General features: G+C 41.9%; 1 protein-coding gene across 4 annotated transcripts in view; it reads right to left on the minus strand.

Annotated features, from left to right (window-relative positions):
- Positions 1–9,630: 9,630 nt before the first annotated feature.
- numbl (NUMB like endocytic adaptor protein) overlaps positions 9,631–18,500 on the minus strand; it is a 58,962-nt gene continuing 50,092 nt past the window's right edge. For 3 of the 4 annotated variants that reach the window (XM_019270114.2, XM_019270113.2, XM_027280649.1), the window contains 4 exons: positions 16,960–17,167; positions 16,532–16,801; positions 13,251–13,436; positions 9,631–13,150 (listed from right to left, as the gene is read on the minus strand). In XM_019270114.2, coding sequence (XP_019125659.2) covers positions 12,009–13,150; positions 13,251–13,436; positions 16,532–16,801; positions 16,960–17,167 — 1,806 coding nt within the window. In that variant the 3' untranslated portion in view covers positions 9,631–12,008. The remainder of the gene's footprint in view (positions 13,151–13,250; positions 13,437–16,531; positions 16,802–16,959; positions 17,168–18,500) is intronic. The other variant, XM_027280650.1, reaches the window with a different exon arrangement.

Here is an 18,500-nt window from a genome sequence, read left to right on the forward strand (position 1 = left end):
GCAGTGTCTATTTCTTCTGAGTTTTGTGGCTATAGGTGATAAAGATGGTGTTTGTGCTTCATATTATTATAGAGATAAGCTGCTCTCTTTTCCATTCACAGTGGCAGTAAATCCATTCCTTTCATTCTATATTGTCATATAGTTAGAAATAAAGTAAAGGATAGTGTCTGAAGAGGTTTCCATTATCAGGTATTAATAAACAGGAAGGCCAGCACCGAGTCCATTATTTTTCTATACCGGACACCTCTTTGAGCGTTGACGCTCTTATACCATGGTTGCTTACAAAACGAAAAGTCAATTCATTTTTATTTTTATGCTCCATTAAAATCTATTTTTCCTAGCCTGAGGGTCTGATAAATGATAACCAATCAGTATCATCCGATAACGTTCTTATGCAATGGGCACTATTCCAGTAAACAGGACGAACCTTAGATACGACCTGGCAACAGGGGATGTTTCAGCTTATAGAGCCAATGAGCTAATGATATGCCAGCAAGATTCAAAGTCAGTAACACTGCATATTCCCCCCAGGCCATGATATAACAATATTAGACATTATATAGATATCATATTACATCTGTACCTTTTCAGTCAGGCTCCATATGTGTCAAACTGCCCAAAAGAGCTTATGCTCAACCTAGTGCTAGTGTAGCTTTCTTTGAACGTCTCAAATGTCTCATCTTCATTTATTGATAATTTCTGTCATGTAAGTAATTCCTCAGCAATTCTAGATTTGCTGCAGTCCTTGTTGCCTTTCATTTTCAGGGGGTCACACCGCATCTTTACCAGATTTGAATCTGTGTTGTTTACATTTGTTATTTGGGTCCCTTCAAAGACGTGTGTTTAGCTGATCCACTCAGAGAATCACCAATAAAGCTGATGTTTACAGGCAGGTACAGACAGATCTCTCTCACAACCCCAAGGTTCAAGTCATCTCAAGTCCGTGGTGCCTGATGTCCACTGCTCTAATGGACTGCTAATATCCATGAAGCAGTGCTCATTTCCTTCACAAACCAATTATGCAAGACCAAATTGACTTAAGCCACGCAGACAACATGTGGAGGCAAGAGATGGAGGAGAGCCAGGAATATCTACTGTATATAAACTGTAGTTTATTATTTTTTGATAGCACACCACAAGGATGTAACTTAAGTTTGAGGTAAATCAAATAAAGCAGTTCTTTAAATATAACCTTTTATTGGTTGTTAGCTTTGAGGCGATCGTAGTCTGCTTTTTTACTTAGTTCTTAGCACAAAGTTACTCTGTGTTCATTCTTCCAGTGCAGAGCAGCCACACTTCAAAGTTATCGTGCTGTAAAATAAATTAAGTGTGAAGTGTGAGGCTGTAGAAAGAGACCGCACACACTGACGTTTAGAAGAGAGGTTGTTCTTCATTGAGGTGGACAGATAGTCCTTGACTGAGTGGCTCAGCTGCTGCTATAGATAAATTACACCACCCCTGTATGCGTGTCTGCACATACTGTACTGTGTGTGGTCCTTCAAACTGCTGTGGAAAAATCCATCATGAAGAACCAGTTTGAACAAGACACATTCAGTCAGTGATTACAAAACCACCAGGCTCTAAAGTTTTCTCTACAGACCTCTGTGCAAAGCTGAGGGATCACTCAGATCAGACTCATGATGTGACTGTTATGAGCTCACTGTATGGCAGAACCTTGAAGAAGGTTTGTTATTTAATGTCAGAGAGTAGAGTAAAGGGATTGTGATCACTGAGTGAGAAGATATTGGTAATGTTTTTTCTTAAGTTTAAAAAATATATATTTTTAGCAAGATCTAAGCTGCTTAAACTGGGGCTAAATACAAATATTTAAACTTTTGCCAATATGGACATGCTACACATTAGATCAGTTTCATTAATCATTGAGTTTGTTTTATAATTTGATTAGAGGTTGGCCTGGATGCGTTGGCTTAGATTGAGATAGATCAAATAAATGATTCGTATCTGATATGTTATTTAGTAGCCTAATTTTTATTTAGTTTGACAGTAATATAGTTATTTTAAAAGTAATATCCATAGTGGTTTAAAGTATCAGTGTGTAGGATTTAGTAGTTGCTGATAGCAGTCCCCTTGCCTCACCCTTTTCTTCCTGGGGTAAAGGAGAAACTTTAGTGGTGGTGAAATGCGCAAAAAACACCAAAGATCCTATCTAGAGCCGGTGTTTAGTTTGTCCATTCTGGGCTACTGTAGAAACTTGCCGGTTTAACATGGCGGATTCCAAGGTGTCTATAAAAGGTTTATTCTATGCTAATAAAAACAATTCTTATTTTCAGGTGATTGATTATACACTTCAAAAAAACATGGTTTTGCGTATTATATTCCATTTCTGCCATATTCTGTCAATCTTACACACTGGACCTTAAAATAAACAATTTGATAGTATTTTCCCTTTGTTTGTGCTGACACATGACATCCAATAGATAGGAATGTTCAGTGATTGAAGCAAATAAAAGCCTGGACTATTAATTAAAGTTTTACGGTAATATGTATATATTATTCGTAGTTGTTGTATGGTTCAGCAACTGCATCGTCTCTGTCTGCAAGTCCCTTCACTGGATTGTGAGGACAGCTGAAAAGATCTCTCCCCTCTGTCACGGACATCTACAACATGCACTGCCTGCACAAGGCCAGAAGTACTGTGGATAATCCATCACACGTCACATGTACTCGTCTCCCTGCTGTCTTCTGGAGGAAGGTTCTGCATTCTAAGAGCCAACACTGCCAAGATGGGGAAGAGTTTCTCCCCACAGGCAACCAGACTGTTAAGCAACAGTAAAATGTAAATTTGCACCTAGATCCATTCACACTTGCACCCTTTAGCTGCTTCAATATATATGTACCGCACTACTATATATATATATATATATTATATATATATAATATATATATATATATATATATTATATATATATATCTATACATACACACACATACAGGGCACACATCTAATATAGCCATACTGTACACTTTATTGTCCTGTCTGCACTATGTTCTGTGTTTCATGTAGCACCATGCTCCTTGAAACACTGTCTCGTTTCACTGTGTATATGTTTAACATGACAATGAAATCTTATCTTGAATCTTATTGTGTGCTGAAGTTCTGTGTTTGTAACACTTTATCTTTATAAATAATATTATATAAATACAGTTGGTTGTTATACTCATAATTTTATACTATTTTCCTGTAGTTGTGCAACCTTGGTCATAAAACATAATTATGTAATTATATTATGATACGGTAGGATTCCCAAAGTTATGAGCCAAACTTTAAAAAAAAAATAGGTCTTATAAACGGAGAAATACCAGGGGAGTTTGCTTACATCCAGATCCCTCTGGTTTTACTCAGAAACAGCCTCACAAGCTGTCTTGTGGGAAACATCTAAAAATATAAAAGATTCAGTGGAAAATCTGAGAGCACTGATAGGAACATCAGTTGATTTGCTCATCTATAATAGGTTATGTAATGCTTAAAAGCAAATAAAGGGATGTGCATATTGTGATAGTAGAGGGTTTCATTTAATAAACTTACAGGGCTTTTTATTTTTATTTTATCCTGTTTGTGTGTCTGTACCAGCAGAGAGACACAAGTCCAGTCCTGAACAAACAGATCACATCATACCTGAAATTCCATTTAGCTGCCTCAGTGTCAGGTTTATGGTATTGTTACCAATAACCCCTGAACATTTACTCCTATGACAAGTCAAGATATCTGCTGTGAAAGAGGCCTGTGCGTGTAAGTGTTGCTTGGTTTGGGTCCTTGTTGAGTTGGCTGGAGTCAGTTTTGTGTAAGAGTGTGTAAAGGCTCTTCTACTACAAACCTTTAGACTTTCACAGATAAACAAAGACCTTACAAGAAAAGCACTGAAGAGTATTGGCTTGAGCAAATCTGATGGGATGTACTCTAGTTGTAGCAGCATAATACCGGCTGATGGCTCCATGTTGTGATGCCTGGCTTCTGCACAGGAGGGCGCTAGATGTGCAGAAATATTATAAGTGCACCATGGTAAATTTTACATGAGACCACCCACTGCTAACTGTCCTGCATGAGTCCCAGCAGGGGATTTTACTATAAAGCTGTCCTATTTGGAAGTCAGAAATTTACATCTTCTCTGCCGCTAAGTTATTCATGTTTTAAGAAGCTCGGCGCTCTTTATAACCGGAGCGGATATTACAAAGATGGTGCAGAGAAATGCATAACTACTGTTGTAATCCACAGTGGCTTAGCACGAGTCACATGTGAGGCCAGCAGAGGTGATGTGGTCTGTACACGCTTTACATACATGTGTTGTTTACAGTGGTGATGTCAAAAGTCATGATGCAGCATCACCATCATACTTAGTGGAGCTTTATGCGATTACATAAGCATAAGCGGCTGTATTAATAAAAAGTATGATTAGAGCTTGACTCACTGCAGCATGATAATAGAAAGAGGGAGAAAATAATAGTCATAAATATTAGAGGAGTTACTCATATTCATCATCGTCTGTCATGCATGTGATGCCAAACAGCAAGTGACTAAGCACTCAGGCGCCTGAATCATCATCTCCTTCAGGCTTATTATGTGTAACACAGCATACAGGAAAGTTTCTCTGGTATAGTTCAAAGATCATTTACATCACTGCTTGGATGATTTGAGCAAAGCAAACAATGGATGAGTGAGACAAGACTGGGTCTGGTCTCTCTGGCACCCGGAGCTGATGAGTGACAGCTGCTGGCGGGGGGTGGTAGAAGCTGACACTGTGTGTGTGTGTGTGTGTGTGTGTGTGTGTGTGTGTGTGGAGATGGAAGTCTCACCTTAATCCTTAACACCAACCCTTTACCAAGGATCCTAACTAAACATAGACCTCTTCAGTCAGTAGCTCAGTCCATAAGGGACTCGGCTTGGTAAGCTAGAGGGTGACTGGTTCAAGTTCAGCGTGTGCAGGTAGCTGGGGAGATTCCAGTTTACCACCTAGGCACTGCCGAGGTGCCCTTGAACATGGTACTGAACCTGACTGCTCCCAGGACACCCATCTCTTCACATTTGTATGTATACAAGCCCTTTCTGCGAGTGTGTTCGTGTGTGTGGTTGTATTTCATGCCTAAATCTTCTTCTTCTAACCATCTCAAGTGTTCTTCAATCTTACCATCTGACACAGCGTTTCTGCCCACAATTCTGCAGGGAGTCTTGATATTGCGATGGGTCTATAGCGCCGTAAGAGAACAGCGATGCTGCCAAAGTTTTGCCTGCCAGAAATGCCAGAGAGACACAATTGTTAAGACTCTGTGTGTGCAGATGGTGTGTATGCGTGTGCGCCCTTGCCTTGACATTTGTGGTTCCTTTAAACCCTGAGGCCCAAAGTCAGTATTTCTTTACGTTTGCATATTTACACACACACACACACACACACACACACACACACACACACTGCATGCAACCCCTTCATGGAAGCTTGTCATGGACTGTTTGCTCAGTACACAAGCATTAAAATGGATCACTGCTTCACTTCTTTCAGGACCTATCCCCAACATTTACATTACTGCCCCTGTCATGCTGTTGGAAGCAGCTGTGTACTAAACAATAGGCAATCTGCTGCACTAATCAATAGCAAACACATGCAATTAATCAATGTAATTACTTCCTTCTAGCTTGAAGACCTGCAAGGTCACATTGCCAACACTATATCCATTGCAATTAGCAACATCAGACCAGTGTGTATGCATCTGTGTGTGTGTGTGTGTGTGTGTGTGTGTGTGTGTGTGTGTGTGTGTGTGTACATGTGCGTGAGAGACCGCAAGAGAGTGCTGAAGTACAAGAAGTCCTGAAAGGTTTCTGATATGTCACTTAAAATGCAGCAAATATCAGCAGATCTCAAGGTAAAAGCTTATTTATATAATGCAGTGTGTGTGTGTGTGTGTGTGTGTGTGTGTGTGTCTGTGTGTGTGTGTATATGTGTGTGTGTGTGTGTGTGTGTGAGTGTGTATGTTTGTACCTTTGTGTGATGAAGTAGCGATAAGAAGGATAAATGTGTGTGTGTGTGTGTGTGTGTGTGTGTGTGGATGCATTATCCAGTACCGATCTGACAATCTAGGCACGGCCCATTACACAAACAACATTACCCAGTCTACGCTCATACTGCTATCAGACACAGACAGACGTATACACACACTTTTATGGACACACATATATCATGCAGACATGTCCTTCCTTTCTATCTCTATTTAATTACACAGTATACACACACACACACACACACACACACACACACACACACACACACACACACACACACAAAGTTAAACGCTGCAACATTAAGTAAAAGCAGTGAAGAGAGAGAGGGGAGAGGAGGGGGAAACTAATTGGAATTGAAACTACATAGCCCACAGTAATGTTTTCCATGCACACACTCAAAGATCTCAGCCTGTCTGCTGGTATTAGTTGCAATGAGTCACACCACACAAAAATCACACACATACACCCTCTTGAATGATTAGCTCGAAGTAATCTGTTCTGAATAATCACAACAAATCGGAGCCCCGGTTACTCTATGTGCCAAAAAAGGCTTTTTATACATAAACACACACACGCACACACACACACATACTTGTCCTACCTGCCTTGAGAATCCATTAGGATGATATTGGATTTTCAGCTACTATCGTCTCGTCTGGCACTTAAATTGTTACGTATAGGGGGCATTTTTTGCAGACTACAACACTTTTCAGCTGTTATAAATTAATCTTTCATTGTGTAGCCATGGCAACCAAGCATCTCCATCTCCTATGTAGGCTTTTGCAAGCAACTTTAGTGTACAATACACTTATAATGCACAGGTAAGGGTGGAGTTACTGTAGAGGGTTGAATTGAACAGTGTGTTGTGATTTTATTTGATGCCTGTGTGTGTGAATAAAATAAATTCAAGGAAGTTATTAAAGTTCAATTTTAGAAGACATAGTTAGTAGTTTAGATGGTCAGTGTTTTGGTGAAGATCAACTGATCAACTGACCACATTTGAGGTATAATTATCAGAATAATCAGAAGATGAAAGGGAATATTGATTTAATTTTTGATGAATAATTCTCGCACTATTACAGTACGACAATCACTGCCTCCTTTTATACTGCACAACACTTCATTTATGCTGCAAAAGGCTTCCAATTACACAAAACATTTAAATCATCTGTCAATGACTTCATCATTTATTCCTGAAGTCAGGACAGTGTCAGTTGTCATAGTTTTGTTTTTCTTGTTTAGCATTTCCTGTTTTATGTTGAAAGAGGATTTTTGTGTTATTTTACTTCCTACCTTCGTGTTTCCCGCCACTTTTGATGGCCCCCTTCCAGCCTGATTAGTTTTCACTTGTGTATTTAGTCCCTGTGTTCTTTGGTTTCACTTGTCAGGTGGTTTGTATCTGTTCCACAGTCCAGTTCTGGATTAGTGTTTTGTTTGGACTTTTTTACATTACATTACATAGGGTTAGGGTTAGGGTTAGGGTTAGGGTCGCTTTATTCAAAGCGACTTACTTCTGTTGGATTCTTGGACTTATTGTTATTTTGTGTTTGCCAAACCTTTCTGTAACTTATTAAAGTTACCTTTTAGTTCACCTTCATGTCTGCATTTGGGTTCACTTCTTGAACTAAAACGTGACAGTCAGTATCACTAAAAATGTGTCATTTTTCTCTGAGACTTACATACAGCCACCCAATGATTAAATCAAATATCCTATGCAAGTATCTGCAAAAACAAGGTCACTTCTATCACTGACATGAAATATGCAATATGCTTCAACATGCCTTTCTGCACACAAAGAAACTATTCACTATATATACTTGTACAGGACAGCTACAAATATAGAAATACAACAGTGCTCGTCAGCCCTGTCTTCTTCATTTGGCCACAAGTTCTCATAAACATATGGAGGATGGGGTGGAGGGAAAAGTGAACACCATTTTGGGATGGATTTGAATTTTACCTCTGTGTGAAAGCAACAATAAATACATCTTTGCGTACCAAAGACCATGCTGAAACATCAGCAGCATCTCAAGGAAACAAATGTCTCTGCACTGGAGTTTTACCACAGTTATCAAGCTCTGCTGATCTTCCCTATTTGACTCCTCAGCAGCACACACTCACTGACTCTGTCCTCAGATCAGAGGACAATGGCCGGGTGAGAGTTACTGCTACCACCACTCAAGAGCTCAGTGTGTGTGTGTGTGTGTATCCGCCCTGTTTCTCACGGCCCTGAAGAAGAAAAGAGGCCTTGTCTCATTCCATTAGTGACCTGAGCAGCACCACCGCTCAGCCCAGCCGACTGGAGGACAGCGCTGGTTAGACAGCAGTTACATCCAGGAGCTGGGGGGTGACTCTGAGAGGAGGGAGACAAGGTACAGGCGTAAGGAGACGAATGAGGTGTTGTGTTAGTCTAACGAGGTTGTTAGCTTTTTTTTTTTTTTATCTTTCAGCATATTTCTTGTTTTTGTCTTGATGAGATGTAGCTGAGGCAAAGAGAAACTGACCATTGCTATGAATGCAGTATTAATCATAGACTCATAGACTTTGGAGGACAACTGCAGAGGCAATACAATATCTTTTAAATCAAGATATATATATATATATATATTTTTTAAATAATACTTTGTCTGAAATTATTGATTGTTTCCTGGATCAATCAATGGTCTGGGTTTTTTTCATGGCCGCCTCACTGTACATTATCCCTTACATGAGCGCTTGAAAGGAATATATTTTGGAAAATTTGCTTATTCACTGTTAAATATGAAGCTGAAAAGTCATTAGCTTATAAAGCATAAAGATTGGTAGAAGGACAAACAGCTCATTAGTAAAAAAAAAAAATTGGATTGGATTGGATGGATGAGTTTCTTGCCATAATGCACCTTTGGAGTTGTAGTTAAGGTTTACCCCAAACTTTTCATGGAACAGGAACATTTCCAAACAGAGTGCTTAATCTTTTGTAGCCAGGAGAGTTTCATGGTCATTAAAACAGTAGTGCCCTAACTGTGAGTCATTTAACATTGTCTGTAGGAAAGATGAATGGGACATTTACTTCCTGAACCAGAAACACCCAAAAACAGCTCCTCCCACTTCAGCTTTCATGACCCTTCAGTGTCAGGAAGCTGTTTAACCTGCTTCAATTGATGGAAAAGCTTACATTTTCAACTTTTGACAAGTTTTAAAGATTTGTCCTACATTTAGAAAATGACACAATCGTGGAAACAAAGATAAAAAGCAAGAAGAGTCAGATCAATAACAAAAGACAGCAGCTGAAAATCAAGGAGGCAAAAATGAAAAGATGAAGGTGAGCATGATTATAGCGAGAGCAACTGAAAGAATGTTTGTGAAAAGCTCAAACGCCACCAGCAGTAATATTATATTACTTTATTTATCTTTTGTACAATGTAATTACAATACAAATATGTAGGTTTAAATACAAAAATTCTGTAAATAAAGATTAAAAATAAATTCCACTGGTTTGCTTTGTTACCATCACTAAACTATGGTTTTACAATCAAGTTTATGAGGTCATTTAGTTTGCTAACGCAGAACACAATTAACCTACATTTATAATTTGGAGGGCGTGCAAACAAGAGTCAAGGGCTAAAATATATTTTCAATAAAATAAAAACATTGATCTCATGAGTGAATCAGTCTTGTCCTGTAGAAAGAGGAGGGCAGACAGAGCGATTTGGATTTGTTCGGTGGGTAAGAAATATTGATTCGTCCGAAAACAAAGGACAAATCCCTGGGAGGACCCGAGATGGTATAAATTAGGCCGGTGGTACATAAATTTAAGTTCTCTGAGAAGGCAGGCTATCAGACGGGATCGCTGCCACAGGAAGAGAACCCAGTAAGCTAATTAAAGTGTGGGGAGTTGAGCAGGAAACCTAATCAATGGCAGTCCATATCCATACAATTCAATTTCCAAGGAACATAACAGCAGCATCTCTGGTCAGATTACAATTTTTGAAGAACATACAGAAACCACCTGCTTGCTACACATCACATGGAAAAAGCCCTTCTATAGAAAACACCTCTAATTTTGCAATCTTCTTGAACGGACCTGAACTTTTTATGAAACATGCCGGAAACTGCAAGTTAAAACACAGAAAGCTTTGTTGACATTACTGAAGTTTGAACTATATAGGGAGTTGCACATACTTAGAACAAATCTTTTTTATGAGACTGCAATTATATAACAAGCAACATTTTGTAAGAAATATGATCAGATGTGTCGTCTGTGAGGTTTTAGGGGTTGAGGAACACAACGCTGAAATGGAAGTGGCTTGGCCTTGAGACAAAAAGTTCCAACGGCAGACAGTACTCTGGGCTAAGTGATGAATGTGCCTTTGTTCTTAATGTTTTCACACACTCTGTCCTTCACTCTCATCTCTTTTCTCGTATCTTATCACACTTTCCTCTATTCAGACTTCCTCCCTCTCTTTAAAAAAAAAATTGTATAACTCCATTCTCTCCTTCAGTCTCTCACATACGGATTATCCTTCCCTCTTTCCTCTAGCAATCTATTCTTCTTCTGTTCTATATTTTCTCTTCCTGTCAATCAAATATCCTAAATAAATCTGCATCAGAAATCCCTTATTCATCTCAGATCTTTGATTCGCCTCAGTCTGTCTCAGTCGATGTTCCTCTTCTCCTTTCACCTCTAATCATCAATCCCAAAATCTGTAATGAGTGCAGCAGAATACACAGTCATCCTCCATGTGATGAGACTATACCCTGTGTTTGAGCACATTAAAGGAATGTAGTGCATAATATATTTTTTTCTGACGGGTTGCACAGTGTTGTATAGCATGTGTGTATGTTTTTTTTGTTTCCACTGAGTTGAAGTTCCTTGGATTTGTCTGGAGAAGATGGAGTCCAAAGGGACTGTTGTTGTGCAGTATAGTCCAGAGTGTCAGTGTGCTGGATATCCTGAAGCAATTTTTCATGTCCCAGTAACCCTTGACGGGAGGTATTAGCAACAGAAATGACTTAACCGGCCTCAGCAGCAGTGGAGTGTATACATGTGAGGACTAACGGGTGGAATAAAACATGCCGCTATGTACACTGACCATCTCACAAGTTGCACAACACACCACTGCACTGTAAGCCCTTGCTATTTGGTTCCTGTTACATGTTTCCTTCTACTGCTGTTAGCTGTCTGCTACCTGTAGTTTCCCTCCTCTTTGTGGTTCAACAAAAATAAATATAGGGGGTGAAAAAAGCTCCTGAAACACTGCTTTAAAATTTTTGATTTTTTTAAAGTATATATAACTTGTTAAAATAATAAAAAAAAGAAATACAATAAATAAAATAATTTGGCCATAAATCTCTACTATTAGTCAGTAAGTCCTTTTCAGTTGGTAGGGTCGGTCTTACATCATTGGCTAGTCCTTTCAGGTATCCAGACTTTTGCTGTGCTTGGCTAAGATCAGCATCAGTCTGATCATAAGTCAACAAATCACTTCGCTGCTCCTCCGCACGTCTTGTAGTGTAGCCGTGTCCGCTAAATTCTCCACCATGTGTTTGGAATGCATCTGAATGGAGTCCCCTTTTAAAGAAAGAAACCACTGAGCCGTGCTTCCCCCCACAATGTCCTCAAGGGGGCACATACAGTACATCCAGGGACTTGCAGCAGGTAAAGTAAAGCCAGAGTGGAGAGGTGAAAGCAAGGAAGAAAAGGTGGGTAGCGGGTGGAGTTGAAGGATTCCGTCCATCAAATCTAGAGAGCTAGAGACCTGATCCTCCAGTGGCAGCCCAGCAATCTGCAAACTTCCTCGCAAGCTCTCACAGGAGTGTAAAAGAAAGCAATCAAGATCATGATAACGCTCACTCCTATAAGAGCTTTTAGCAAGTTGCTAGGCTGCCACAGGTCAGATGCTAGGCTAACTTTAAGGACCAGCATCCCCATATAAGCAGAGATGCTGGAATTAGCGCCCGGCTTTCTCAGGCTTTAACTCCAGGGCTAGAGCTACAGCTTTGGGTGGCTAACTCTGGCTTAAAGCTCAATCTCAAAAGTCTTTTGAAGATTGTTAGAAAAAGGGTTGGCGGCTGCAGCTGGGGCTTTATTTCCAGGCTGCTGAGGCGTCGGTTTGGCCTCCAGTGCCGCCCACTTAGCCTCAAAGCGATCATCGTCTTGGAAATCACTGGCTGCCGGAGCTGTTAGCTGGCTGCCCTCTGGCGGCCAGCTGCTACTGCTGCCACCATTGCCGCCGCTATTGGAGGTCCCATTCTGGAGGTCCATCATGATGTTGCTGTGTGATGGGAGGCCATTAATGGCTGATGACAATGGCGGGGTGGAAGAGAATGGAGGTGTGGAAAACCCTCCAGGAGCTCCTGGGTGAGAATGGTGCTGCCCGACTGTTCCAAGTGAGCCCACTTTGGGTCCTCCTCCGCCCGAGCCCATGACTCCACCTGCACCAGATGAACCAGTGGCGGTGCAGAAGACATTAGCCACCATTTGTGAAGGTGTGATGCCCACCACAGGCACGCTGGCATTCGGATAGGTCATACTGCTGGCCAGGCCTGGCATGTAGGTCTGCATGGGCATGAATGCAGGTTGGACAGGTTGGTTGGCGAACATTCCAACAGGGGCTGGAGTGGAGTCGAAGGCCAAAGGGAACGGCTGCATGGAGCTTGGAAGAGAGCCTGGAGGCCCTGGGAGGGAAGGCTGGATCATGGAGGCCCCAGACATACTCGGACCAGACATCGTGGGAATGGACATGGAAGGTAGAGACATAGGGGGGCCTGACACTGGAGGACCTGGTATTAGAGGAACTGATGATATTGACATGGGTGGAAGAGGCATCGGGGCCTGACTTGAGAGAACAGAGGGGCCAGAGATGAGAGGTTTAGACATGGTTCCAAGGGACAGGGGGACAGTGGACACCGGGGCGGCTGATATGGCTGCCTGACTGGACATCTGCTGACTCGACATTGAGGGTGGTCCAGGGATGGTGGGGATGGTGGGGCCTGGGGGTGGGGTCTGTTGAGCCTTGACAGCCTTGGAAACCTCCTCCAGCCATCTCTCAGCCTCAGAGGGTGTGCGCCTGTGTCCACTCTGCACCTGCATCTGCATCGCCGTGGAAACCGGAGGAGGAGAGTGGAGCGGAGGCTCCGCCTGCACCCAGGAAGAAGTAGCTGGAGAGATAAAGTTAAAGATTTAGAATAAAGGTAATGATTTCCTCACCAGAGTTCACTTCAGAGAAAAAACAATCCATGTTACTGTTCTGATGCTTACCCTGCATCGGTGCAGGTGGTGGAGGCAGGATAGGGGGCACAGTGCAGGTTGAAGGGCCATTTGCAGACAAAGAGGGGTTGGAGAAGAGCTCTTCTGATGGCCTGGTGAAGGAATTGTTGATCTGGCAACACAGGGCGTTAATACTACTGTCTCCGTCACATGGCATCCCCATATCCATCTCTGGTACTAGCAAGAAAGTGACACAGAAGGGGGGGGGGGCAATAAGGTAATGAGAAGGATTGAGCAGAGGGACAAACAAACAGAAAGAGGAAGAAAAAATAATTATTCAACTGTGTAACAGACCCAGTTAGAATCAAACACATAGAAACTGGAGCGGATGAAGACTTTGACACTAGTGACCTAAAAAGACCCAAAAACGAAAGATTCTCAAGACAAATGTGGCATCTTATGAAAAATAAGGTTCATACTTAGCCACAACAACTGTGTGAGCTAACCTACCCAATGTAACATCACACTTCGTATACTTTTCAGCCTGTTATGTCACCGCCTCGTATGTCTCGTACACAGGGACGACTCAGACAGAGGTGAATTTGGCTCAGCTTATCCGTGTTTTTTAAACCAACTGTAACTGATCCGAGCAGTGAGGGATTAGGCAGCATAATGTTCCTGTCTGACTTTGGTTAGGGCTACAGCTTTAAAGCTCTCCTGCACAGACAGCAGATATAAATAGGTATCATATCTAATTCCCCGTTCCTTGTTGCCTGGTCCCTCCCTTCGTGACGAAGGCCACAGGGACGGAGGAATTTGGTTTCTTCCGCCGTTCCCTCCTGCTCTCCTCCACTCCCTCATCCTTCCTGTTTTTGCTATCTCGATCCAGTTGTCCAAAACACTTGACAAAGAGGAGCTTGATGACATTCGCGACATTGCGTTAATAACTTGCATGCAGAAGAATGAATGTGCGGAGGGGTGGGATTAAAGTAAGTGAATGCACACAGATGGGGGGCACTGTGGAGCAAACATCAAACATTTGTGCTGATAAATATACAGTATAGTTCTCACATCTGATTCCACTGTATGGCTACAGGTTATGAGGTACACTGGAGGGTGGAGAGGGCGCTGGAGGCATGTGTAATGTCTACCATTAAAGATTTCTCTGTGCTTTGTTCTGCGATTACAGACCCTGTGATCCTTCTCTTTCCTTACTCCTGCCAGTGTCCCGCAGAGTTCAGACGCACCCTAAACACTCTCCTGTGTGTCTATATGTGTACACGTGGTTCTCTCAGTGCAGGTTTGAGGGCTGGCAGAGGGCTTGCCGAAGGCTAACCAGGACAGCTGATTGACCGCACAAATCAATACAGGCATTGTTCAGAGAGTCACAAGGGAGGAGGGAGGCAGTGAAATTGGCTTCTACCTCTAAGTGTGTGTTGTGTGTGAGACAGGGAGAGCACTGTGCGTATAGGATTCAAACTGCATTACCTCTGGATATATATATACTGACTATCACGGTGTAATGAAAGGAGCGAATATGAGAAATGGAGTGGGAGCTGTATGTTTTGGTTTAGTATTCCAGTCAGAGGAGTCCCCCAGTCGTTTCTCTCGTCTCTCCTAATGACTATAATCAGCCTTGCTACTGAGTGCTCTGATCCTGTGGCACCACACAGAGTGGGTGTGTCTATGCGTATGTGCGTTCCTGTATGTGTGTGTGTATACATCAACCAGTAAGGGGTAAGTCAGTTATTACTAATTGTCCTTAGTAAAAAAACAAAACAATAAAGAGCCACACATGCCCAACCATTAGCACTGACACTAATAACAGCACTTCACACAACTGCTTATCTTGGCCTATATTCAATGGGAGGCAAGCGATGAGATTAAACTGAAGAATTACACCATGTCTGCATGAAAATGTGAATGCGACTGAGATTTGCTGGAGGTTTGTTCCGTAATATGATTGCTCAGACCTCTTGAGATGGAGGGCAGTGATGCCAAACCGAAATCAAATGGAAGATAATAATGCTCCAAACTACAAACAGCCACGACGTAAGTGGAACACCGAGTCCCCCATGTGTACTTTGTGTTCGAGTGGAGAGGCAGTGGTGATGTTTCTTGACCAAAAAAAACATAACTTTAGTTTGCAGCTGTGGCTCAGAGGTAGAGCATGTTGTCCACTTATCAGAACTGCAGTGGTTCAATCCCCAGCTCCCTTCAGTCTGCATGTTGAAATGACCTTGGGCAAATTACTGAACCTCAAATTGCTCCCCAAGGCCGTGCCATCGGTGTGTAAATGATTAGTTACCTTGTGATGAGCAGTTGGCACCATGCGTGGCAGAATCTGCCCTATATGTATGGGTGAATGTGACATGTAGACTAAAGGAAGAGACACTACATACTGTAAAAGCAAGTATATTTATCATCGATTTACTAAAATCCTTCTTAAAATATATATATTTTTAGTTGCATTAGCATGGGAGAGACCCCCTCTGATTTCACTGTGTGTACTGGAGAGGCATCTTGAATTAAATGGAGGATTGATCCACATTTAATTCAAAATGCCTTTCCTCCAGAAACAGGATCAATTTTAATAAAGTTAGCATCTGCAAGTTAATTTGATTAACCTCAGATAGGATTTAGGTCTCTTTCTGATTACAGCTGCTAAATCTGCTTCTGTGTCTTTATCTGTGAAAGCAGCAGTATGATTTATGTATATATTGCACTTTGTTGCTTTTCCCCTTGAACTTAACCTGAATGAAATTCAAAGAAACACTGAATTCCTGCCACATGTGATCAAAACTAATACTGAAGCAAAACGTGACCCATTCTCTCTAAGAGGCTACATGGAAACACTGTACTGTTTCACTTTATAAAACAGAAACGCCCTCCTCAGCATTATCAATAACTCTCCTGCAAAAACTGCAGCTCTGCAGCAGACTCTAGAACACTGAACAGTTACCAAATGCACAGTTTTAACCAGACACGAGCAGCTCTGTTGTTGCCGAGTGTCTCCAAATAATGAATCTGATCTAATTTGGTATTTTATTATATATATATTTCAGAAGGCTGATATGAATCAAGAGAGCATCCTTTGCTTTCTCAAAAAAACAACTCTACTTTCGGTAATAATTTGACCTTTACTTGTGCCTAATGATTTTCATACAGTCCATAAGCCCAGCTCAACAGTTGAACCTAACTAACAGATGAGTGTTTCTGTGAGGGGCTCACAGCAGCATAAGGTTGAGCTCATCTCAAAAACAGAAGTTGTTAAGGTCAGAAGGTCATCGGGTCCCTTCATCAGCATTTGTGAGTCCAACTTCTCAACTCACCAGGGTTTTTTGTCTGGAAGTCGGTCTTGCGTTGCAGTGTTGATGGCAGGTCGTTGAGGCGGAGCGACAGCTGCCTCTTGAAGGGAGAGTTCTTCTGGCTGAGGGCCGGGAATCCCCGGAACGAGCCTTGACGCACCAGCTGCTCGATGGGCGCGTGGCGGCGAGGGATAGCATGAGGCCCGCCGGGTTCTGGCCGCTCCATGGGGGACGCCGCACCCTCGGGTGGGGAAGCAGTGCCAGGTGGAAGGGCTGGAATTGCAGAAGGTTGGTCTGGAGGAGGAAGTGGATACATGGTCATTTCTGTTCAAGACGTATTGCTGCTGTACATAATCTACTGATCATCTACTGTGCCTTCTTGTGTGACCATATGGGCAGTATTGAAAGACACATCTGAGTGTGTGTGTGCACACTTTGAAATATCCTGCTACCTTTCTTCTTGTCCGGCAGCTTGTCATCTCGCTCACTGCTGCTGCCCTGCTGGCTGCAGGAGGAGTTGGCACGGAAGGAGCCCTCACGCACGAATGAGGTGCGACTGGCGTCAAAGGAAGCCGTCACACCGCACTCCTTCTCCCTGCGCTGCTTCCTCTCTAAACAGGCAGCAAAGGCACAGCCGACCGCATGGCTCAGTCTCTCTCCCTGTGGAGCCAAAAAACAGTGAATCTAAGACATAGTTTAAAGGTCATATACACTAAACCTGATTGATCACTTTCAGACTTTCAGAGTAAAACAGAATTAGTGCTTTCACACTTCAGCAGTCTTCATTGTCAGCCATATTGATTGTTTTTTCTCCTACAGAGGTTTTTCCTTATGTTTATACGCACGAATGTTGTTCATGTCAACCTTCAAATCAAGTTCATACATTCATAAACTACAGCTGCCACAGTGAAGAATCGGATTAGGGTGCAGTCATCAACCTCAAATCTCTTCCGCTGTCAAATGTCAACATAAGTTCACGCTCCGTGGCGCTGAATGGAACTAATGCCAGGCTGCCTTTTGCAATTATACTTTCCCACCACCTCTGTAACCCTCTCCCTGACTTTCTTCACTTCTTGTCTTTACAGACCAGAAGCACGACTGGTAAAGGAGGGACAGTTCAGTTTAAGAAGAGCAGAGATATGAGAGAGTGGTGGAAATAGAGACAGACAGAGAGATGGACAGATAACTCCACAGGCTTCTGTCTAATCCTCTCTCCTTAATCCCATGGGTCTGTGCTGCGCTCTCTTCCGTCCACATTAATAATCCAACTCACGGTCTAAGCTGATGAAACCACCATGGGTTGAAACCACAATGCACCATGATGGTACTGGTTCTATTGCAGCTGTCCTTACATTGTAACCTTGTCATCCCGAGGTCAGTCGAAACACCAGAGGTTAGAAATCACACTACAAAACATACAAAAATAATGCTATGAATCCAGTTAATCTATTTTATTATATTTAATTTAAGTTAACTGATTTATTGTTTTGTGTAAAGAAAAAAATGTCTAAAACAAGCAGAAAGTCAACACTGGCTCTATCTACGCATTTTGCGTTTTTCGCGTGTTTTGTGACCACTGGTGCAACTTCTCAGTTGCACTAGGATAGAGGAGGTGAGGCAGAAGGGTTGCCTCACATTCTCAGTAGTAAGTACAGTAGTAAGTAATACAGATTTTGTTAATTGAACAAAATCTGTATTACTTAAGTACTACTAAACACTACTTACTACTTTGTTTGGTGGACAAAAAGTAGTAAAAAAAAAAAAACAACCCGCCACTATCCAAGGCAAAAGACTAACTTTGTCATTTGGCACTTTGATGACATGGCAAAATTTGCAGTTTAAATGAAATGACAACCTGGTCAAGAAGTGACATTTGTAAGAAAACAACTAAAAATTCAGCCTTGGAACAAATGATTTAATATTGCTGTCTGTAGTTCTAAACAAACACCATTACCCATAATCACTGAACTGCGTAGATGTTATGATTAGAAGG

This window comes from Larimichthys crocea, chromosome VII, assembly GCF_000972845.2.
Source record: "Larimichthys crocea isolate SSNF chromosome VII, L_crocea_2.0, whole genome shotgun sequence".
Lineage (NCBI taxonomy): Eukaryota > Metazoa > Chordata > Actinopteri > Sciaenidae > Larimichthys > Larimichthys crocea.